At 42.4% G+C, this 25,121-nt stretch overlaps 1 protein-coding gene across 3 annotated transcripts in view; it reads right to left on the bottom strand.

The window, feature by feature from the left end:
* The window catches only part of AMBRA1 (autophagy and beclin 1 regulator 1), a 128,978-nt gene extending 105,978 nt beyond the window's left edge, over positions 1 to 23,000 (bottom strand). For 2 of the 3 annotated variants that reach the window (XM_086893565.1, XM_086893566.1), the window contains exons 1-7: positions 22,872 to 23,000; positions 12,053 to 12,311; positions 11,740 to 11,798; positions 10,817 to 11,000; positions 10,003 to 10,175; positions 9,155 to 9,221; positions 7,112 to 8,571 (exon numbers count right to left, since the gene is read on the bottom strand). In XM_086893565.1, the coding sequence (XP_086749691.1) occupies positions 7,112 to 8,571; positions 9,155 to 9,221; positions 10,003 to 10,175; positions 10,817 to 11,000; positions 11,740 to 11,798; positions 12,053 to 12,187 (2,078 nt within the window). In that variant the 5' untranslated portion in view covers positions 12,188 to 12,311; positions 22,872 to 23,000. The remainder of the gene's footprint in view (positions 1 to 7,111; positions 8,572 to 9,154; positions 9,222 to 10,002; positions 10,176 to 10,816; positions 11,001 to 11,739; positions 11,799 to 12,052; positions 12,312 to 22,871) is intronic. The other variant, XM_086893567.1, reaches the window with a different exon arrangement.
* Positions 23,001 to 25,121: the final 2,121 nt, after the last annotated feature.

Genomic DNA, 25,121 nt, shown 5'->3' with positions numbered 1-25,121 from the left:
TAGATATCATGGCAGCCTCTCCTATAGTTCAGGCTATATTTACAGTCTCATGCTAAAACTAATTTATATTTTCCATTTTTAGTAAAGACCAAACAAATAATACTCACCAAGTTTGTCCACAGCCTGCACATCTCACACATAAACACTGCTAATTATCATGTTTATATGCTCATGTCACCTTTACACTATCATTTCACTTTATGTTCACAACAGACAAATTAGGTCCTTGTTCATTCTTACACGCCTTGGCTAATGTTTACAGAAATAATTCCCATACACCACAGTTCTGGCCTTCTCCCCTCAAGCATGTCTTCCCAAACACAAACCCAAACCTCTTCTCTCTGCTTGCAAATCCATTTATAACTTCCGTTTATCTTGATACTCTCACTAACTGATGAGATTCTACTTATCTCTATCACCACAATTTTTAAGAATTGCAACAAAGTATCTTTGGAATTATTTCTTACCAAGCCTGAGACCGGCACAGGATAAACTCTTCCAAAACTATCACAGTGCATGTGAAGGCTACAAGGCTTGTCAGAAAAATCCTTCTTTCCACAGCTGGTAAGGTCTACACACTGTAACTTTCAACAACAAAATACTGAGCTCAAACTACAAATGCCAGGACACAAGGCTAGTAAGGTTTCCACAAGTAATGGGTCTGAACAAAAATAGTCAGAAAATAGCCAGAAATGCTGGGTAGGTCTATTGAGATTTAGCACAGGCCACATTCCCACTGATGTGCAGTCTGAGCAGCCAGCCTCTTCTCCACAGCTCAGGTGTGCCCTTCTTCTGCCCAAGCCTCCCTTTCTCTGTGAACTCAACACAACTGCCACAATATATATTAAATACTTGAATAAGAAAACCACAACTGCTGTAAGCAACTAGGAAAAAAAACCAGCAACTACAAGGATTTTGAAAAATAAGGAATGGAACAGAAGGCAGAATATACTAGGTATGTGCTCTGTCTCCACCATAAAACACATTTGTAGCTTTTTATAAGGTAATTCCATCCTGCTTTAATTGCTCTCCCCCAAAAAGTTAAGTGAGTAGCACTACCCTCCTCTTGGATTTTGATGGTAAATGTCAGTCACAGAATGTGTCTTCCTAGGCAATTCTGTGTCCATGGCAGGGGATAAGGAAGTGTTCTGGCTGTTTAATTTTCAAAGCAAGGATATGAGTGACATACACCCTTTCATTCAGTGCTTTGCACAGCGAGAAAGTTACCAGAAGTCAGTACACGCAGAGATCCGATCAGCCTTGGTCATCTACATCAAAAACCAGAGCTACACATAAGAAGCTCAGGCTCTGCCGGCATGAACTCAGGAACAAAAGCTGTAAAAGTGACCGTACTGTTTTCCATTTCATATACAGCACGGATCACTGTTGGGCAGGAATGGGGTTGCGCCTACCCTGTCAATCTACTTTAACCATAGACTGGTCCCAATAGGACCACAAGTGAGCATTGTATCTACAAATTAGAGCAGGAAAAGGCATCCCCTCAAGGTCTTGAGCAAGCTATACCTATCTGCACTAGAAAAAAAACCAAACAAACCCAACACAAAAAAACCCCAAACATACTCTTTGTTTTCTTATGGAAAAGCTCCAAAATTTAGCTAATAGCTCAGGGCATACTTGAAGAGAACAAACAGAGCCTGGGGGAAAAAGTGACTGCCCAGACTCCAACCAACATCTGCTAAGCGATCCTCCAGAAAACAAGCTCCCTATTACAAAAGTCATCCAAGGGGGTGAACAACCATTAAAATGAAAACAAAACCTTTGAGAAGGGAGACTACAAAGAAAGATTTGCTCCAGGCTCGGTAGGCAATAAGCAAGAAGTCCAGACAAATTCTACAAGGTTGCCAAGGTCTTTTAGAGCCCTAACTCATGAGCATTTACACAACAGAAAGACAAAATACCTGTCTCACCTCTGATCCACATCTATCTCTTTCAAACCCTTACAAAAGGCAAAAGGATAAGCTCCTCCCTTGCTTGCATTCTGTATCAGAGCCATTTCCCGTCTGGATCCCCACATTTACGCCTTTCTCCAAACACTGAAGAACTTGAAGTTGTATGGTAACTACAGAGATAAGCTGCCTTTTGGCAGTGGGGAGGGTCCTCAAGCTGCCCTTCATACAAGAACTGTGAAACTTTCAGGTTCGGAAAGGAGACGGAAAGGAGCAAAAGCAACATTACCCCCTTGTGGCAGCAAAGCAATATGGAAATAAGGTCTGAGAGATTGAAAGGGGAACAGACTAGGTGTTTCTCTTCATAGCTGCTGTAAGGAGAGCTGTGTGTGGCCAGAATGGCCATCAACACTGAAGAGAAACGAGATGAGCTGGAGTCACTGTACTACATGTGACCGACTTCACATCACATAGCAAGAATAAGGCAGGAGGGAGCCTTCAAACAAGACCTGACAAAATGAAAGACACAGATTTGTTCCTGGACCCTGTTACATGGTTCCAGGGAAGATGGTTTCACATGTCACTTGTGCACAGTGCATCCAACAGACTAAAACACAGCAAAGCCTTTGGTAAGCTGTGTCAACTTCAACAGGTCAAATATTTGCACAGCACAGTGGACTCTGCCTTTCACATACTCACAAACAAAATAAAGGAGTTAATACAAGGGTCCCCAGACAAGAATTTCTCCATTTCACACATGCTCACTCCTTTTGGCCTGTATGCATGACAAAAGTGTCACCCAGGATGGTTCAAAAGACTTCTCAGATTTTCAGGTAACTTAAATAATGTATCTTGTCTGTCAAACTAAATAGGTGAGGCAAGGTGAAAACATTATGAATTCATAAAATGCAGGCACAGAGTTACTCATACCACAGCCTACAGAATCTGACCTCTGGAATGAGTGCAGTGGAGTGGTTAGAAAAGTTTAACATAATTGCCAGACAAAGCTTCTTCATGGAAGAATAAGGATAATAAGCATTTCCTTGTAAAATTTAGTTTCATGAAAACCTGCCTGGCAATAGAACAGAACACACCTTTCATTTACAGTAATATACTCAAATCTCTAGACAAAATAAACAGATAAACCATATAAAAATTGTCCCACTCATGTATTACAAGCAGCTAAATCTATAGAGGACAATGCTCCTCTTCCTTCTTTTCCCCATCCTATAGGAACTGTTTCACTGAATAAGGTTTGAAATATGTTAGAAGGGACACCTATCACTACTTGCTCCTTGCATCTATTCCAAAAATACTGTGTCCTGGGGTGCCATGACAGACCTCAGAAACAAAAACAAATTTATAACCAAATTATTTTCCTTTCTTTCTAAAAACCCCAAACTAATTCTGTACGTCACTTGTGTCATATTAAAACAGCCAGAAAGAAAATATGGGTCAGTTTTATTAGTCAGCATTGCACTGTACCTAGCATTAACTACTGAAATGATAGATACTTCAGCAGAGGTCCCTGCTAGATTCTGTGTATCAGTGTCTTAAGGAGGTGGCACCAGCTCATCTCATTTAAATGGCAGCTGACTAGAAGAATCCTCTTTCATTCCCTGTTCAACTTTTCATTATCAACCTGAATTGGCCCACACAGCAGCAATGGCTTTAAGTACTTAGAGGATCTTTTCCCTCACTGAGATTACAGTATTAATACAATAGCTCCTCAATCCATTTTTAAATTAACAGGTAGTAATAAAAAAATGAAACTAGCAATCATCTGTTGCTCCGTTATCCTTTCTTCATCCACATCTTTCCTACAGCTTCTATGACCAATTTCATGCAGCACATTTCACATGGCAACTTCAGAGATTTCTGAAATTCTTTTCACTTTGATGTTACAAGTGAGGCAAAGACATCCACAGGGGAAAACCCCCTACAACTGAATTAATGAGATCAGCCTGGAGAACTTCAGAAAAGCTGAAGCTCAGTTTCATGAACTTTTGCTTAACGCAGACCATAAACTTTCCCCAAATTTATGCCTCATCAGCACAACTTCAAGAAGTACACAGCTCAATACCACACTGCTTTCAGGCCAAGCTGAATGTGCCAGGACTTCTGGGTGCCTCAGCAATACAAGGGAGATGTGCTTCTCCTAACAGAGGTGCCAGAGCTGCCAGTTAGGAATAGTGTCATTACATGCTTATTAATTCCTTTGTGATTAGTCCAAGATAATTAGCCTAGGACCATCAAAAAAATTCTCTCCTTACCCAGCTCACATAGTTGCATCAACAGAATTCAAAGAACAGCCTTCACTAAACTACCCTATTAACTTAATTGACTCTCAATGGCAATGTTTCCCAGAAAGCTGCTCCTCAACTAGGTAGGCCATGTCAGGGAATGAATCCTGCCCATGGATAGGGAATGAGAACATACACGGTTTCCACATAAAATTTTTATCTTATATTTTTTGGCTGACCTTAGAGTATAGAGCTCAATTGCCCAATGAGGACATCTAATGGAGAGACAAAGAAGAACAGAATTATAAAACATGTTATGAGCATATCTTGGATTCCAACACTAAGAATTAAACAGAGGCTTACAGGCACAAAATTACATTGATTGGAAGTGTTTATGCAGTGTCCAATTGCACCAGGTTTGAAGGCTTATTCTCCCCCTTGCATTTCATCAGCACTTTCAGCATTACACAGATTATATCTCAGGACCCTCAGACCCCATCTTTCCATGTCTCTGTAGCTTCAAAGGTTAACAGACATTTTGGACTCTGTTGTGCAGAAGTGGTTCCAGCTCTTCCCATTGTGAAAGCATGCCCTAGGTCTGGGAGATACGAAGGTTTGGTGTGAGATGTTCACTCTATGCAAAATTTAGGTAAGAAGGTGCTTGCTGACTTAATCTGTTCACAGGATATTCAGAGTTGGAAGGGACCCACAAGGATGATCAAGCCAAATTCTGAAGTAAGTGGCCCATATGGGGATTGAACCCACAACCCTGGTGCTATTAGAACCATGCTCTAACCCAGCTGAGCTAATCTCATCTCCCACGTTCTATAAAGAAAAATATTAACAGCTAATTTGAGAATGGCAGAAAATTACACCTGCAGGATAGAGCTATCCTGCATGCAGGGTTCCTTTTAAAAGAAAAGATTTCACAAAGCCCCAAGCCCTCCTGATGTGTTTAACAAGAAAGGAAATGAAGTTTTACTTGAAGGAAATTGCCACGAGCATTTAATACCAGACTGCCCACTGCTTCCAGCTTCTTACCTCAGAACTCTACAGATAACCTTAACTTCAGTTAGAAGGGAAGCAGAAACCCCTGCCGTGCCTGTTCTTTAGAAAGGCCTGATAACAGAAGCAGGAGACTGGGAAAGCAAAAGACCCTAGAAGACTCTCAACAACCTCTACCAGAAAGGTTTCACTAAATGTTTCATCTTACAGGAATTCCTCTGGAATTAAGCTCATGCACCAAACTACCCACTCCAAATCAGAAGTCTCAGCGAAAAGTACCTGTTTGATCAGGTGACCAGGTAGGCAAGCAATCCTTCACAAATGCTACAGCCACTGGAGCAGGCAGCAGCAACCATGGATGACAGGAAAAGTGACCCAGAGATTTAGTCATAGGACTCTCATTGTTAGACTCCTGCAGGCTGAGGTGAATTGAATTACATGCCTCAAGGCATTTTTAAATTATAAAGTTACCACAGAAAAGATTATATCTACATACCCCACTACATCTCATTGTCCACATATGTGCCAGCTGTCTGTCTGATCAATAAGAAGGTTATTTGTCCCGTTATTTCTGATACTACAGTGAGTCATCCCAGAAAAGGAGACACAGTGGAAATGACATAAGTATGTACCACTATTTCAGAAGAAAGATAACGCAAAACTTACTCAAGTGCCATTTTAAAGCTAAATTTGTCAGCTCCTTCTTACTCTTATGCCCTTTAATAAGGGACAAGAGGATGTCTGACTTAAATTAACAGTAGGTAAGTTCAGGCCCAAGAAGTAGTTCACATGTAATCAGCTTGAGACTCATTATGGCAGGCTCTTGAAAAAAAAAAAAAACTGGAGCAAGGATTTAGAAACTAAAAATTTTATGACCACCACCACTTATTTACTATGCAACTACAGCAACAAGAAAGGCAGTCACTGTTCCAGTCTCAGTATAATCAGCTTATCTGCAGAACAGAGGAAAGAATTCCCTCTCCTCAGGCTCTCCTGTGTACAAAGCCTTCTTAGTTAGTTACATCTGCATTCAACCTGGAAAGTTTGCTTTTCTACAGCTCAAAGCATCTGTTTCAGAGAAACAGCAAGACTGAATCTTTCCTCTAGTGAGAGCATAAACCACTCAACAGAGAAGATGTGAAACTGAAACCCAGTATGGAAACCCTACCCAAAGTACCAGTGTAGCTGTATCAAACACACAAGCCAGTGAAGACACTTTCACACAAAGGACAGGTCTTTCCTGACACATGTTCAATTTAGCTTATCCAGTTTCTTGTACCATATCTGAAGCAGAAGAAAAAATATCCTGAAAAAAAGAATAACCTTCTTAAAAAAGAAGACAGCAAAGCCTAAAATTTTCAGTGATCAGTATGTCCCTTGACAGCTCAGGTCAACAGGAGATGTTTTCAAAACTTACCTCTCTTATCAGAAGCAAACCAACTGCCTATACCCAAACCACTGACACAGAGCTTCGACTTTCTTCCCCCTCTGGGCAACACTAAGAAATTATTGTTAACCCTTTTAAATTAACAACTTACTCATGTCCAGTTTCCCATGCCAGCCCTGGGCAGATTCTCCATGCACAGCACGTGATGATAGGGTGTGTGACAAGGGGCACAAAGGACAGCATTAAGGCATCCTGAGTTTCCAGCTTCTGCAGGGTCTTGGAAACACCAGAAGCAAAGTTCACCCCAGAGATCTACTGCAAGAACCCATCCTTTCGCCTGTACTACCACTGAGAGGTCCAGTCTCTGCCCTTACAATCTTCAGAACTCATCTGCAGCATGACAATGGCAGCTATAAACACATCAACACCAACATCTCTGTCTTCATCTACATGAATAACACACGGCCATATGAGAAAAGGTTTTTAACTCTGAAAATATTGAAAAACCTCAGACTAGATGGGAAAGGTTCAAGAAAAAATAGAGGAGGAAGGGCAAGCATGTATCTTACCTCCTGAGTGAATCCTCCTCTGAGCTTTCCTCAGGCATTTCCTGGTTTAAGGCCTCCTGTGATACATTCCCAGGTCTGCTTGAAGCCGACTGGCTGTAAACTCTTTCCCAGTGCCCCGTCTCCTGGTTAAAGACCACTCCCACGGTCCTCTCCTCCTGCGGGGTGGAAGAGCTGCCCAGCTGCAGTCTGCTAGAGGCAGGAGCTCTGCCCTCGGTTCTCTCTGCAGGCTGCACCTGGCTGGTATTTGGAGGCACACCCTCAAATGTGCTTTGGACCTGCCCTGCTGTGTAGCTAGGCGTGCTTCTTTCCCAGCGCAGCGTGTCATTGTTAAAGGTCAGCAGGTTATGACAAGCACGACAGCGGTTCAGGTGACCCCGGGACAAATTGGAATTGTTTTCACTGCTTTGTGGAGTCTGCTGATGGGAGGGACCCGGTCGATCAGGCTCAATGTTGTTGTTGAGCATTTCTTGAGCCTGTTGCGACTGGCTGGGCTCCCCACCAATCCCCTGATCTAACTCCTGAAGCCGGTCATATTCCAGGAAGAATCGCCTCAAATCACACTGGAGCTCATTACGAATGCTGGCCGGATTGCTCGGGCCAGCACTACTACCACTGTTCACCTCAGCCCCTGGGGCCAGAAAGCCCCTACCTTCTGTTGCAGAGGTATACACTGATGCCTGGGAACCTCCCTCCTGCTGTCTGAGCACGGACAGCAAGCTCACGGAGGAGGCACTGGTCCTAGGGGGAGGCATGGCTTCCAGCTCGGACCGAGAGCTCATGTTCAGCACTGTCCTGGACCAGTCAGACCCACCCAAGCCTGAAGCCATCTCTCTCGCAGACTGTTGGTACCGGGACTGGTGGCCTGCCAAGGACCCGCTGAGGGACCGCCGTGTGGGGCCCAGGCTAAGGTTGCGCAGGGTGTTGCCAGCAGTGCTGCTCTGAACTGTGCTGAAAGCAGAGGGCCTGTTAAGTATCCCCTGCTCCTCCTGCGCTACGGATGCCTGCTCTGGGGGTTGATAAGGCTCTGTCTGCACAGAGGAGAAGGAAGTGCCAGTGGCCCCAGAAGACGTGGAGGGTGCGTTTTCCTGGTGTGGGAAGAGAGAAGAAGGAAGTCTTGCACTAGAGCATCGGCTGCAAAGGCACAACATCCCCAGGTGCTGGCAGCACTCTGCTGTGGGATAGCTGACTCGCTCCCGGAGCCTGTTATAGACAGATGCCCTTGTGTTCTCACTGGCTGGAGGCGGAGGTGGTGGTGGTGGAGGCGGTGGAGGGGATGGGGTAGCAGAGTCTTGAACACTGTTTTGCTCTCCCACCTGTATGCCAGAGGAGCGGGAGGACAACATATGCAGGAAGTTGTGGAGGAGGGGTGTGCGCCTCACAGGCTGAGACGGAAGGATAGCGCGCTGACGATAATGAGGCATCTCTGTGCTGTCCACGGAGATTTCCACTTCCTCATCGCTCTGCAGAAGGAAACAGTCAAAGTTCAGTCACTCAAGGCAAAATCCTGCACTTAAAAATAAACAGCAGAAAGTCAGCTACTGGCCCAGACAGATGAAAGGATGTGATAAGTCCCTTCCTAAAAGCCTTGACTTGGAGAAAACCAGTTGAGTTGATTTCTAAATTCATTTTATGGATCTAGACAAACTCTTCCTGCAGCCCAGTGAGCTTTCACAACACACTGTTCATACAAACACAAGTATCAATGTCTGAGGGTCAGAAGCTGAGGGGAGAATTGTTAATACCTCAAATAGCTTCAAATTCAAAAGAACATCACAACAGAACTGAAAGAACAGGACCACTGAGAGCCCCTGTCCCACCATTAGTCAGACAGAGAGGGCAAAACAAAGACATTTTGGAAAGCACTTTATTAGCCATGCATGTAACACAAGAACACTCATGCTCACCAATCTAGGTGAGACAGAGCTCAGCTTAAGGCTTCAGGTTTTCAGTAAAACACAAGTCTGCTTAGAAACAGACTAGGGCTGAAGTACATAGAGCACCTTGTAATTAGCCAGTAAATACAAGTCCTGACACTCCCCTTACCTGCTGGTTAGAAGGGTTAACTATCGCTGTGAGCAAGTAGTGTCCCAAGGGATCAAACCGTACCAGCCTAAAACAAAAGCAGTGCCAGAATATCAACCATTAGTCCACATTCCACATCGACACAGGAAGCTGAACACAGCAGGGAAGAAAACCCCACATGACACGTTTGCAATGAGAACATTACTACATTATCATTTTTTTACGAAGGATGTCAAAAAGTTTATGTGTTAAGAACAAAATATACCTATTTTGCTGAAGACTGCAGTTATTCTATAGTCTACAACAACACTACACCAAAGTTAAAAGCTGGAAGTAAGTACTGCTGTATCAATTGAAATAGCCAGAAAATATAAAGGAATACACATGTTTATACTACAAAATGGAATTGGTACAAAGGGAGAGATTAACTTGCCTTGATGTCACATCATTGTCTTATTTGAAATTGCCCAAAAGCAGGCAGCAGGTTTCCAGCAATCCAGGTTTCCTCTACAGTGTGTCAAAGTAATACCTCAGCATTCTGTTCCAGCAATTACTGGGTTTTTCATCCTTATGGCTGACAAGTTTAATTACTAAACTTACAAATCAACATGAAGTAGATTCTGGACATTTAATGGACACATGTCCTATTGCAAATATGAACAACCAAGCTGATCTATTACTTTCAATTGGTTTTCTTTCTGCCCACAGAACTGATTTTCTACCAGCTGAGTCAAGGAGCTGCAAGCAACACTTCTCTCCACTGCCTGAGTGCAGAGGCTGCAGCATCCCAGAGGAACCTGACACACACTTCCCAAATCTAACCATTTTTCACATACAAGCATTTTCTTCACCCAGAAGCAGGAGCTCACCTGACCCGTTCCATTTCACTAGCCGTTTTCACCACTGCAAAAGGCTCCCGACGACTCCAGTCCCAGAAATGTATCTCATTGGCAGTGGCAATCAGCAAGAGCTGAGCCGTAGGATGAAAAGCAAGTGATGCAATGGCATTGTTGCTATCCGTGAACCAGCTCTCGCTTCCACCCTAGAGCGAGGAGTCAAGAACCACATGCAGTTTATCACAAAGTTTACCATCATTAAGTTACCACCTACTTGCCACGCCTCCCAGCCGCCCCAGAGCATTGTAAGCCAGGCGCTGTCTTGACAACAACAGCTGCTCCCATACAAGGTCATGTGCCAGGTCTAAAATGTAACACTACTTGCAACAATGACCACAGATGTATTTTTGTAAGTAAGTGTGTCTCAAGCAGCCGGTAAAAATGCTTCATTTAAAAAAAAACAACCAGACAAGCCCGTAAGTTTTGTCTCTGTGCCATTTACCAAACTAGGTAGAACAGCATCTTCTCTAATGAACAGATATGCTCAGTGGAATAACAAACAGCATGTCTCTCACAAAGGCTAAACAGGCACCTTGCACAAAGTTCTCCAGCATTACCTGTACCACTGCAATCAATTAAGCACAACCTACCTGGCATGACTGAAGAATCTGTCACCTCCTCTCTAGAGAGGAGACGATGGCTATGGTCTGTTCTATGCTTTTTGACACAGGTTCCAGAAAAGCCTCCAAACAGCTCTCTTACCAGGTAACATTTGGAAAACAAACTCAGCCAAAATCAGTCACCACCCACCAAATATCAAAGGACATATGCTTCAGGAAAGACTTACATGTAAATCCCAAATTCTAACCTCCCCATCTAGGCATCCTGAAGCAATGAGGCCTGGGATGGTGGGATGGAAGGTGACACACCAGGGAGTGCGACGATGCCCAACCAAGGAATGAACACACTTGCCCGTTTTCACCTCTGTGATGTAGATGTTGTGGTTCACATGCGTGGAAGCCATTAGGGTTCTGGGAATGCAGAAGGTATGACAAACATTAGCACGAGAAGAATACAGAAAAATTAGACCACGGTTAGCTTCACCTCAACAAGGGTCTGTTCACACATAACACAACAGCTCTCTCACACTGAGCTCAAAGAGTAAGAGGCTACTGTTTCATCAATGGTCACAAAGCTTTCTGTAGCCAGATTTCAGGGTCCATGCAAACATGAGCTCATCTGAATCTGCAAGCACAAACTTGACCTTGAACGTCAGAGTGAACATGCAGCTCAGAAGGCACTCCTGAGTGACAGTCTGGGGCAAATAAATATTCCCAATTCTCCACACTGTCTCAACCACTGTCAAATCAAGTGACACTATGAGAGATCCCACCTCCATTTCTGCTTCCAATACACACATCATTTTGCTCTGTTCTTTATTGTTAGATATCCCAGTGAATGCGTCACATCATTTGGGCATGTTGTATTAAAACATCCTTTACTCCCTTTAGTTTCTTATGAAATCCCACGGTGTCTGCACAGGTCCTTTTTCCTTAGAACTTGGTATCACCTGGGTACCTCAGAAATTAAACACCAACTAGGCTTGAAGCTGTGAGATTAGGAAGGTGCACACATTCCATCCATGCGTGTCAGGAACCAGAAGTTTCATTCGGCCGTTCAGGATTGGACAACTCAATGGGCACAAGCCTCCATCACTTTTGTAAGTGTAGGGAGACTGCTGAAACAGGGAACGAACTAGGAGTTAATTACCTGTCTGGACTAAACGCCAGCAAGAAGGTGGAGCGCGGACTGTCTGGTAACTCAACTTTCTGAAAAAGCCAACAAAGCAGGAAGTGTTGCAAGAGTCATATGATCATACTTTAACTGTAAGCCACACAGACAACAAGGGGAGCCCGCTGCAGGAACATATCTAGTATCACATCACTGCAGGAACTGAACAGAGCCAGAGAGTATATCAAGTGTAACACATCAAAGGTACAATCACAAGACCATTTATTTCAAATCCCTGCCTCCCTTCCCCCACTCCAAGATCAAGCTATGCAGCTCTATCCCACAACCTTACCTTGCCCTCCCATTTCATCCATCGAGTTTTATCCTCCACCAACTCCTGCAGAAGCCGCTGAGCACCCAAGGCTTGGGTACCGCGTTCCCTACCCCACAGGATGCGGACAGCATTCTTCTCTGGGACAACCTTCATGGCTCTCAGCTGCCACCACCACGCCTACTACTGAGAGGAGACACCAGCAGGCTCCAGATGACAACCACCACCACCAAGCTACAAATAAGCTATCCACATTTCAGTTGTTTATCTTCATGGAAACCTAAAAAGATAAGAGATTGATAAGGAAGGCAGCTTTTACCTTCATCACTCAGATGAAGTAAAAGCTTTAAATCCCAAAAATACTAGATTTGAGAGATAAATCTTTCTTCTTACGCAGCCTTTGCTACCTGCTTCCATTATCAAAGCCCCACTTTGACATTTCTGCAGCCAAAGATTACTTTGAAAGCATCCAGCTCTTCCCTTGTACACGTGCCCTAGGCACACTACACATATGGAGAATTAAAAATTTGCCTTCAAACTCTTTCCCTTCTTCTCACCTCTTGCTGTATATAATAAAGGAAAAAAGATTTATGAAGATACAGTCTTTACACCTTGAAGATTTAGGTCCTATTTGGGAAGGGGGTCTGAAAGCTAGAGGAACAGTATTCCAACCAAACTGACAATATGACAGAGGAATCTCCCAGGAACTACTCAAATCTCAGTTAACAGGTCAAACTGCAAAAGTCAGACAATCGATTGACCTCAAGTCTGAATTATTTCCAACTTTATCAACAGCTTAAAAAATACAAGAACAATGATGTATGAGACAGCTCCACCAAGATTATTCCATTGTCTGCACATCATCTTTCAATCTGCATTGCTCTTAGAACAGCAGTTCACCCAAGTAATGCACAGTGGCGAAGAACAATGCTTTTGGAACACTTTCAGCTGCAAAGGAAAGCTTTAATACTGTCTACAAGAAAAGCTAAATAAATATAATAAATAAATAATAGAGTGACCCTAATCGCAAACCCAGTCACACAGCTTTTCAGTGGTGTCATACATTGGAGCTTGCCACAAAAAGCTCTCAAGAAAAGTTTCTTAGAACAGACAAACCAAGAAACTGCTGCAATGCTATTACCTTCTGATCCCAGCAGAGTGTGCATACTACCCTGCCATCTCTTGATAACATGAAGATGTAAAGACAAACCCTACACAGCTCATGTTACACTGAACAAAACCATCAATATTCAATAGAGAAGGGAATAGAAATTTAAAAAAGCAAAAAACACATAAAGAAGAAAATAGGTTAATGTGCACAAGAGATAAATTTTTAGATGACAGAACTCAGAATGGTCATTAGCAATATTTTCTTTCCTCCCACTCTCCTCAAAAAAACTCTCCTGAACAGATGATTTAAGACAGCTGCAGCTTAAAGGGAGGAGCTGTTTAAAGAGATAAGCCAGGAAAATAAGTTCTAAAAAAGCACACCAGTTTCTATTTGTACACGTAAAATAAAGAGTACTGAAGAAATTAACAAGTAAAAGCATCCATCCTCCTAGAAAAGAAATTCTCCACAGTGAAAGTCAAGCTAGCTGGAAATTCCCTGATGTTTAATGTGAACAGCATGGGGATCATGCATTTTAGAGAAGCTGAACTCCATGGTGTACAATAAGCCTTCTTTTGAGAAACTGTGAAAATTCCTACCTAATGTTTGGATAACTATTTTACAAAACACTTACTTTACTTACTGGAAAAGCAACACAAAAACTAAAGATATCATGCTGCAGGAGAATTCTTAAAAATAACTATACAGATTAAAAAAGCCCAGATCCAAAAAACCTAGAAGGATAACTGGAATAGATACACCTAAAAGCACAATATAATACAGGAACCCCTAAACTGAAAATCTCCTTTAGCTAAATTCTAATAAATCCTGATCTGGATTCTGCAAACAGCTCCAGGCACCCGTGTTCAGAAATTACCAGATTCAGATGGTAAGCAGAATGGAGGAGGACAGCTCAGAACAATGCAGGCAACAAAAAGTCTACTTTACAGGAGGAAACTGTTTAATTCTTAATCTAGTAAAATTAAGAAAACAGTAGCTGAATATTCTATATGGGTGTATTCAAGGAATGTGGACTTTAACAACCCAAGAATAAACATATAAACAGGGCACCAGTGGAGGACCTGTCCTGCAGCTGGAATAAGCTGGAAGTTCAGAAAGATTTAAACTCTGGAATAGCTTTTTGATAGTTGTGAAGGATAAACCACATAATTTGAGATCATGGTAATTTACAAGCAGGAAAACAATCACTCATGACAAAGAACAAGCTCTGACAACCTAGCAACTTTTCATTCCCATCAGAACTAATGTTTGCTAAAGTACAATAGCAACAAGGAAATCAAGAGGTTTAACAAATGACTTTAAATTTATTTATGCCATGGACAAGTTTACATATTATAGAATAAACAGGGAGATCACTCCTACAATTGCAGTCAGTGAAGTTCCAGCATTCACATTATTGAAAGACCAAGTCATCTCCACTACATAAAACCAAGTACATACCTTAAGACAGCTTATCTAAATCTCTGCATGTGTGTCCTAATTTATTCAACTAATCTGGCTATAACAAACACTTCATATGTGAGCCTGAGTGTTTGAACTTCATGTTTTTCCCACAGGGACCATTACCTCGATTTTTCAGCTTCTCCTGACTTATGTCTTTATCCCCTTTCAAAAGTAAACAAAGGAAACACCCAGGGTTCTAATGCCCTCACAGTACCCTGCTAACAGCTCAACATTTTTAAAAGCTGGGATCTCTTCAGAAAACACTGAATATATCCTTCTTGAGTGATGCTGAGATTCCAGTGTTACCTTGGGCCCCTTTGGGAGCCAAATTTTATCCTTGGTTTGAATTAGCCTGAACACAGTAACTGCTCCACTAGCTGGTGACAGATTCAGCAACACTTGAGACAGGCAAAGAAACTCAGAGCCTTCAAATAAAGAAACAGATGCAGTGTAGCATTGGCATGCAGTGAATACTGGCATTATCTTTGCTCATTTTAGCAGGAAGCCTTTAACCTTTCTATTGGAACACGTGTTCAGCTTCTGTTTGTTTTGGTGTGGGGTTTTTGGGTTTTTTTTCCTTTAGGTTTTTGGTTTGTATAGGGTTTTTTGTGAGGGCGTTAAAGGAGACAATTTTTTCTCTAACCTAGTAAAGATACCAAACAACTCCAAACATTTTGCTCAAATATAAGCTGAACAATGTCATGTTATTAAATACCAGTAGCAGATAAACCATTGAAGTACCAACCATATTTGCAGCTACTCATTAGCTGCAAAGCTAACAAAGTTTAAATTAACTGCAGGGGGTTTGAAAATACTTCTTGGGACTGAACATAAATAAAACTTGCAGCTTACTGGATCAAACCTGTTCAGGCAAGTGGTGGACTGATTCAGTAGCAGTGTCTATTACAAATACCCACAGCTATCACAACTGATAAACAGCTGACCTCCTAAAGAGGGATTGGTATTGTTCTGTTTTGTTCTTCTTGTTGAGTTTGTTTTGTTTACTTATTTTTTGGGGGAGGAAGGGTGATTTGAATGGTTGGTTGAACCAGGATAACCAAAAGTGTCCAACAACTGCAAGATTAGCTGATGCCCTGAATGTGATCCAAAGCAGCACAGAAAATTCTGAAAATGGAGAGTCAAGAAATTTTTCTATAATTGGCAGCTTTCTTTCCTTAAGTGTTTTCTCCCTTCAGGGCATTTCAGGACAACATGCTGGGCTGTTTACAGTTTTGGAAAGAGCATTACACAGCCCAGACTCAAGCCTTTTACTTTCTCCATACCAGCACCATCCTCAAAGAAGCCTGAAGAATTCCCAGTATTGGAGTAATGTACGTTCACTTGTAACTGTCACTTTTACAGATGCTGAACCTCTAAAAAAACCAAAGTGAAGCTGCAAATTGGTGATACTTCATAGTGATACATGACTCCCTGAAAACACTGATAAAAAGGTAGGGTGAGAAGAGGAAGAAAAAGAAGCACATTCAATTTGCCATATAAAAAGGATGTCAAGATATTTTATGCATTAGGCAATGGCTCACCATTCAAAACTTCAGCACTTTACAAAGATGATGGTTCCATCTCTTAATGTGCCCACTCCCCATCTTTATTGCTATTAATTTTGTGGATATTCTGGTACCACCACACTGGGAGCACAGCTTTGATACAAAGACAAATACTGCAATACTATCTTTATGCTATTCCATCTTTCATGGGGGAAAAACGTTATTTCATGTGACCTTCAGCTCTCAGACTAATCTATTACCACTGCAAAGAACTTTGTGGTTGTATGCTGAGTCCAACAGTAAAAGCCTTTCCTAATGCATGTGCAGAGAATCAGTGTAAACAACTCCATCAGTGTTTAAAAAGGGAAAAAAAACAAAACCCTGCAATCAGTAAATAATATTTACAATGGGAGATCTATCCAGAAGATACAAATGTCCAAATAATTTCAGACAATTTTGCTGCCCAAAGAGATCTCATGTGACTGATGAAGAAAGAGGCAATATGAAGTGAAATATTAAAGCTGTCACTGACTTTGCAATCTGGGTTCCACAGAGAGAATGCATTTGTAAGATTCCCTGTAAGAGACTGGAGGAAAAAAACTACATGCCAGTAATTTTGGTCTCCAAGTCCCTTTTTCAAGTTCTAAGACTTCCAGAATGTATTGACTGTAAAACAGACATGATCCACACATAGTTGATGGGCCAGGGCTGTATATTTTGTATTAAAAGAACATGTGTGGGAAAAAAAGGACTCAAAACACGACTAAAACAAAATTGTGGTGAACAATGAGGCATGCCACTGTCCTGCAAAACCACAAGCAAACTTGTCTCTAGAAAAGAAGAGGAAACAGATTATTACACTTAACACCCCCCGCTCTGGCCAGGGGCCTACCTCTCTCTTAAGCCAGAGTTACTTCTGTTTTCAAAATGTCTGTTCTTAAGCAGCGTGTCCAGCACAAACAATGCCATTGCAGTTATTCCAAATTAAAGTGCAGCATCTCAGGCTTTAACACCAGTAATATACTAAAAGTTTCAAGAGAACTGCTTATTGCGTTTGATAAGCGTTAGTAATTCAAGTTACATTAAATAAATATTAGCAATAATTTCGCATTCCCACTACTGTCCATGTGGATGGATTCTCCAGGAGCAATCAGATCATCAGACAGGCATGAAAACAGTATATGCAGCACTACAGCCCAAATGCTTTATCTTCGCTGACAGTGATCCTAATGAAGGCTGCAGTCACAAGACAGGCTATTTCCTCCAAGGATTTTCTACAAGTCCCTTTCCCTTGTATTTTACACAGCTTAATTTTGAAGCAAACTGCTTTACCAAGACAACTTATACTTTTCAGATGCTCAAAAGAGCAAAAACTGCCCACTGAAAACTGCCAGAGATCATCTTGCCAAGGACTGTGAACTACACAGCCCCTCCTTTTGCAGGTACTTCATTTATAAAACAATAAAATCTGTTTCTGACACCCAGAGACAGGAGAGCTCAAAGAACAAACCAGATGCCTGGAACATAATTTAGAATATATACAAGCAATCACAGCTCCAGTGACTTTCTAGTTCCCTTCCTTGTCTACAATCTGTGTTTCCCTCCTTTCTGCAACATGGAGATTTTAAGGCCATCATTTTCCTAAATGCATGAAACAATTCCACGTAAGAAGCCCGGATAGAAGATCTGACTCATACTTGCGGTGTTATTAAAAATACAATTTTATATTAAATATATGAGTCGATCCATATCAAATGTCATGCCATTCTCATTAACCCTTTTCGTGCCTCCACCTGAAAAACTGAGCAATACATAAAAAAAAACCAAAACAAAAAAAGTTTATGTGAAACCAAAACTAAAAAGCTGATTTTCCCTCTGCACTGCATCAACTCAGCGTAACAAACAAGACAACCCAAGGAGTCCTAATTTGGTAAGTCCCAGTTTGCCAGTAGCACTGGCATTTGAACAATGCTACAACAACAACAAAATCAGTAAAAAATAGGTGACATGACTCATATCCCAGATAGTTGCACAGGTCAAAACATTTGGAAGAACAGGACTATGTTCACTCTTAAATGACATGGCCATATAAATTTCTGACAATGTAGCTGATTAGCTATATATGTTTAATTTACTTCAAACAACATGATTTCTCTTCCCTTAGCTCCATCTATGGTAGTTCCAGGGTTAGTTCCTTTAGACTGTAGAGGTATTAGCTCTTCTTGGGTTAAAAACAAACAAACAAAAAAAACCCTGAAGACCAGAAAATATTTTGCATACAGCAAACTTCATGATACCTTGCAGTAATATCTAAATGAACAAAAAATTGAAAATAAAGCTACACTGGACTAGAATCTTTAAACAAGGGTAACCCACAAACAAAAGCAGTCTACAGATGGGTAACAACACTATCTTAAGCATGATTAATCAAAACAATGAAAAAAGCAAAACTAGGACACATTATTTTGTTCTGTTTCTATTTGTGTCCTTGATTATGCTTTAAAAAAACAACAAAAAAGGCTGCTTAATTTAAGAATTTAATTAGAACAAGAGTCAGTCTTCAACTAAGTGCCCCTAAACATGGAGAATAAAAAAAACACTTAGGAGAAGTGAAAGAAGTTTATGATGCAACTATACAACAGAATCCAAAACTAATACCATGAAGGCACTTCCATTATATGGTCCTGGTTTTACTCTTCCAAGTTTTTAAATACTCCCCAAAGTATTATACTGTAAGCTGAAGTTTTTCCTTGATTAAAGCCAGAGAGAGATGGAAAGTAATTCAAAAGCACATTTTCTGTAGATGCAGTAGGCACACAGCTCTAAATTGCACTCACTGCAATAAGTGTTTACACATAAAACAGGATTCCTAAAGAAAAATAACTTGTCTTAGTGCTTCATGATTGAAAAATTCAATGTTGTGTTTTAAAATGCAACTACATACAGCTCAGGAAATTCAATTACATTACAAAGATGTCAATAGTACTTTGTCATTTTGAGATCCTGTATGACTGCAACAAGGAGCTAATTGCCATTAGAATCTTAAATTTGTCTTCCCAGTCTGAATTAAATTATCTAAATACACATAAAAGAACTTTTCATTCAAAAGGAGTACATTAAAATGCTGACTATTTGCAGCAAAATTATGAAGACATGGAAGAGAAACTTGCAGATATCTACTCCTAAAGGTCAGAAAATGAATGGTAAATATAAAAAGGGAACTAGTAATAATAAATGTAAGTGATCACCCATGTCTGGAGTCTGACAGTTTAATTTACCAGTGAGAATATGGGGAACTTTCATAACTATTATTACAACTTCCATATAAACGTAATGAATTCTTGAGAAGAGAGATATTAGTTTCAATCCAGAAGATAGGAAGAGAATAAACATAATTTCACAAAGCTGTAAGGTAAGTCAAACAGCAGAACTGAGATCTGAAAGATTAAGAGTCGGTTTCCACAATTCCATACTCAAACCATAGCATCTTTTGTTAAGTAGTATACACAGCAGGAAGTGAGGGACAGAAAGAAGAGAAAGTCAGAGCAACAAACAGAGCAATACAAAATTCAGATTAACCCCCTAAAAAATTACTCTAATTTAGGTAGAAAGGCAAAGGAATTTTCAATTCAAAATCCCATTATTTACATTAATAGTCACATCATGGTTCCTCAAGCTCAAGGGCCACAGCCAAGTGGCCCCAAGTGACATCACACATTCCACAGTAATGTGGGAGTGCCAACACTACAGAGCAGCAGAAGCAGCATCACATACCCCCAAGGTGAAGGCAAAGTGTTTTATGCATTCAAGGCTGCACTTAAGGCACAAGCATCTTATCTAAGTAATAAAGAAAAAGCAACTGGAAGCAAGAACAAGTTTTAGAAAACACAAGTCATATAATTTCTTGTTCACAAAGAAATACAGTAACAAGACAAAAAGCAAAAATGATCCATACAGAAGCTGGAGTCTTCACACAAAGATGTATCAGAATTATAGAAGAGGTGGGAGACAATGAAGATTTAGACTCCGAACAAAGAAACAGACAATTCTTGACAGCATTGCCCTTCTTGGCTTTAGACTGAGTCCATGGGAGAAATATAAAGGGAGGCAGAAAAGTGTCCAAAACGTGAGTCAGAGACTCCTCTCAGCAATCCTGCACTGCTCAAGGTGGAGAATTAGTAATAGGTACGAGGAAGAAGGAAGCAGGGATCACTCTGCAAGGACAACCCAAAACACCTCACTGAGAACACGTGGAGCTGTGTGAGCACATGGATTAAGATGATGTTCTCAACACTCAAGCCTGACACTTCATCATCCCCTTCAACAAGCAGTTAACAAAAACAGGAGACAACAAACAGCTACCAGACAATAATCCCAGTCAGAATTCCTAACAACCAACCAAGTCCTGAGGTGCAGACGAGTACTGCTTCTTCATGTAGAGGAAAGCAGGTCTCCTCTTATTTCAAGCAACTCAAACATGTCTTTCATTAGGCAACTACTATATTCTGTAACAACCTTCCAGTAAAATATTTCTAATATTACTCCTCTTCCACTGCATATCACATTGTCATCCAATTTTGTAAAACAAAATTCTTCTGTCCTTACCTTACTAATATTTTGTTTCTATCACCCTCCTTGCTAGGATAGCACAGGACTACTAACACAAAATACACAAGGTAATCATCACCATGCACTATGCCCTTTACCAGGTCCCCAAAAACTCAACGGGGGAAAAAAAAGTACCTTGGTGCTGTTTGCATTAGCAGTAAGTATTCACATCAACAATAACTCTGCAAGACCCCTGAGTTCAGTCAGCCTGCTAACCATGGTCTAAAAGATACTGGAGTTTCTTTCCAGAAGTTTCTTAAAAAAACAGTTCTTCAAAATGCCAAACTTCTGGCAGAGGGATAGCAGCAGACTGGATCACTGCTTGCCTTCTTTAGAACTGGTTGTTACAGCTGCATAAAAGTTAGAAGTGCTGCTCGGAAAATGGAAAAGTAGGAAACAACCAAACAAGAATCTAGAGGGTCAGTTATGACTCAGAAAAGGGCAAAAGAAAGAAAACTGAGAACAAGCTGTCAGCAAAGTAAACATTCGGCAGAAACTGCCCAGCAACTCAATCTGAAAAGGCATGTCCAGACATTTGGATCCAAATACATTCTTCATTCCAAGTATTAGGAAAAATATAAATGCTAGTGGACAGCCCTACTCATTAAGATCCACACTGCCACAAATAACACACTTACTTCAAAATAGAAATGGACCTTTTTTTTTTTTAAAAAAATTATCCAGAGAAGCATCATTTGTGGACTCCAGAACTTGCACGCAAGCTATGCAGAAGAGTTATGAATGTTAGGAAATACATTACAGCAGCCCTTCAGAACACAAGAAAGGATTTTTAATTTAGCAGAGAATTTCAGGTCCTGTTGCCTGCATCACCCATAAGGCATTCACATCTGCATGGATTTAACCCCATACCACATTCTGAAAACTGACCCAACAACAAACTTAACAGACCAGTAATGGACTGGCAATAAGTGCACATTACCAGCAGGTCATTCCTAGGTCCCTTTTTAACATCCCCATTAGCAATTTGAAAGAGGATGGGAGTGGCAAAAGAAGCCAGATGACATTTGCAGAGGACACCAAGCTGGGTGGAGCAGTAAACAAGGACAAATATAGAAAAACACACTGGGTTTTTAAATAAAGACCAAAGAACACTTCATGCAGAGAAGAAAACGGAGCAGCACTGAGCAGTGACCGTATTTACACAGATTTCACATTCATACAATCTTCCTGAAGACAGACTTGCATTTAGATAACAATTCTTGAATCAGTCTGTTACCACAGAACAATACTCAAAAGTGTGTAGCAAGAAAAGCTACTCGTAACCACCTACAGGATCCCTTGAAGATGAAACGCTGATTTAGTTCAGGAAAAACTGCTTTCCAAAGGCAGCAGAACGCATGGTATTGACAGGGCCACAAGTAATCCAAAAAACACTACAAAAACACTACAGAAATTTATGTGTTGTCGGGAAAAATGTGGTAGATGACAACAAAAAACGTTTCCATAGCTGGCGAGTTAGCTGGGTTCGTTTCCTCACAAGACAAGACATAAAGAGAGGCACCCCTGAATACAATTTATGCCAAACACTACTTTCATAAGCGTGTTCTGCAACACACTTGAACAGGAGACATAGAGCAGACAACACTTGCTGCACGTTTTATTTGGGTAAGGCCGGAAAACAACAACAATTAAAAACATTATGTCAAAGCAACAGCCCCAGAACGCAACCGGACCGAGCCCGGACGGTGCCGTGGGGGCAGCAGGAGGGGCGGGGGCGATGGACAGGGAAGCGCCAGGCACCCAAGCTGGGACAGAAAATCCGGTTTGAGGTAGGCTCCAGAGGGCGGAGCGGGGCACGGGCTGCTCTCCGGGACGCTCTCCCCGGGGGCTCCCGTTCCCGCCGGCCGGCGAGAGGCAGCGCCGCGGGTTTCGCCCTCCCGCCACGGCGCCCGGCCCGGGGCAGCGCGCCGGCCTCCCCGCGCCCCCCACCCTAAGGCCGCGGTTCCGGAACTCCCGTACAAAGGCCCCGGCAGCGAGTCCCGACTCCCTCCCGACCGCGCTCCACCCGCCGCGGCCTCACACGGGTCGGTACCGCCGCCTTCCGGGGCGCCGCCGCGGGGTCGACCGCGCCCGCCCGGGAGCGTCGGCGCGGCGTCGGCGCGGGGCCGGCGGCGCGCGTAGGCCCGGAGCGTACCTGCAGCGGCGGGGCCGGAGCGGGGCCGGGCCGGGCGGGCGGAGCGGCCCCGGGGTCGGTCGTCGCCGCCGCCGCGCCGAGCTCCGGCCAGGCGGGCCAGCCGAGCGCCGAGCGGGGCCCAACGGCGGCGGCGCCGAGCGCGGGACCAAGGCCCGAGCAGCCGAGGCTAGAACGCCGCCAGGCAGCGCCAGTCGAGCGACGAGGTCTTTCACCGCCTCCCGAAGGCGACGGAGGGCAGGCGAGAGCAGTCGAGCCCCGAGAACTGCGGGGCAGCGCCCCAGCCCTGAATTTAAAAACTGCGTAATTTAGCTTAGGGCGATGTGGGATTCTGGAAAAACGCTCTTAACAGAATGAATGTAAACTAATACGCACAATAGTCGGACTGTATAAAACAGATTGGAAGTTACTGTTCTAAACTTCCAAGATAAGGGCCTTCCAGACTTAAAAGGAGAAATGGGTGTTAATGAACTGAACTTTAGGGGAATATGTAGCAGGTGGATCGGGATCTACCTTCCCAATACCTCAGCAAATGGCGAAAGGAAGTGGGCAAGGTGCAGTCGGGAGTTTAGGATAAAAGGAGGCTTTGTCCTTTCCATGGGTATGGCCCAGTGAACTCTCTCCCTTTATTCAAATAAAGTTGTAGGACTCCTCTGTCTCCTTTGTGGACACTGGCTTTCCACAGCATGATTTTCTGCATAAACCAAATCACAAATCTCAAAACAATTTGCAGAAAATATATTTTTTTTTCAATTTGTTTTTCAGCCTGGAAAAGAGAATGCTTCTGCATGACCTAAGGGCTGCCTTCTGGTACTCGAGGGGAACTTAGAGGAACTAGAGCAAGACTATTTACTAGAGTGTGTAGTGACAGGACAAAGGGGAAGGGCTTTAAATTGAAAGAGAGTAGGTTTAGATTAGATAGAAGAGAAAATTCTTTACTGTGAGGGTGGTGAGACACAGGAGCAAGTTGTCCAGAGAAGCTATGAACACCCCATCCCTGAAATGTTCAAGGCCAGGTTGGATGGAGGGAGTTCTGAGCAACCTGGTCCCATGAGGGAAAAGAAAAAAGCCTTTTCTGAGGGAAAACAAAAAAGTTTGGGTGAATTGTTTTGAAGGAAGATGCTTAGGAGTATGTGGTGGAAACTGCTCCCTACATTTCCTGAGCGAAGAGAAGGGTACTGACATCTGACTCAGGCAAGAATAGTGTTCAGTGGATTGGTTTTGTCTGGTGTGGCCGGGCGCAGGTTTTGCCCAAACTGACAAGCAGTGAGATCGGTTTTGAAATTAAGTTCCACCACAGGTGACAGTGGCTGAAAGAAGACAAAACTGAGCAGGAAACGTGTTCCAGGAAGTGAACACTGAGTTTGTTCTGGCCTCAGCACATGCTGGGAAGAGCTATTCATAGCGTAAATTGAGAAACTCCAGCTTGTCATTAAGTGACAATGTTTGTACCTTGTACCACATGTCCAAGTCTCACTTGACCTTACCACCACCCACACAGCTCGTTCAGTGTCTGCTGGTGTTTTGGTCTAGTGAACAGTATTTTTAGCACAGACCATCAGATGTGATTATGAGCCATCAGGCACCATAAACGGCAGCAACCCTTACCTTAAAAATGTTTTTTTTTCAGAAAACAATGCTTGTCTGCTTTTTCCTAGGTAAAAGGATCAGGAGTTTTGCTGCAGTGACCAATAGTAGTTCTTGTATAATACCTTGTGTAAAGAATACGGAATTACATCTGAGATCTTTGTACATAACATTTTACAGCTCTCATTGAGGCTTCTGAAAACATCTTGTTTACATGTCATCAAGCACGCTTGGTTTTCTGTGAGCTACTAAGTGCTTACTGCCACTGCAAACCTGGCAGAGTGTATCTAACCCTGCATCTCCACCCTGCACTGCAAAACGTGTCCCAGACATTTGTATTCATCAAATGTGGGGCATGATCCAGGCTCACTTCCTCTGAAAGGACAGACCCACAATGTCAGGCAGTTGTACTGCTGCTTTTAGTCAGTTTTGTAGTTTTCTGCATTCCCTACCACTTTTGTTACATTTACTGCCCAGTAAAAAATAAAATCTAAGAAACAAAATTTCTTAGACTGCTGTCATGAGATCCTTGGAAACACTTGTGCCTTTTAGAAAGAGAACATTTCCAGGAAACTGCCCAGCCTGGTGCCAGCAACAACTGCGTGCATCAGTCATCCTGTTCCACTGAAGAAGCAGACTGCCAGCAGTGCTAGAGCAGCCTTTCCA

Source organism: Cyanistes caeruleus, chromosome 6 (genome assembly GCF_971803275.1).
Source record: "Cyanistes caeruleus chromosome 6, bCyaCae1.hap1.1, whole genome shotgun sequence".
NCBI classification, from domain to species: Eukaryota; Metazoa; Chordata; class Aves; order Passeriformes; family Paridae; genus Cyanistes; species Cyanistes caeruleus.
This window is presented reverse-complemented; position numbering and strand designations above follow the sequence as displayed.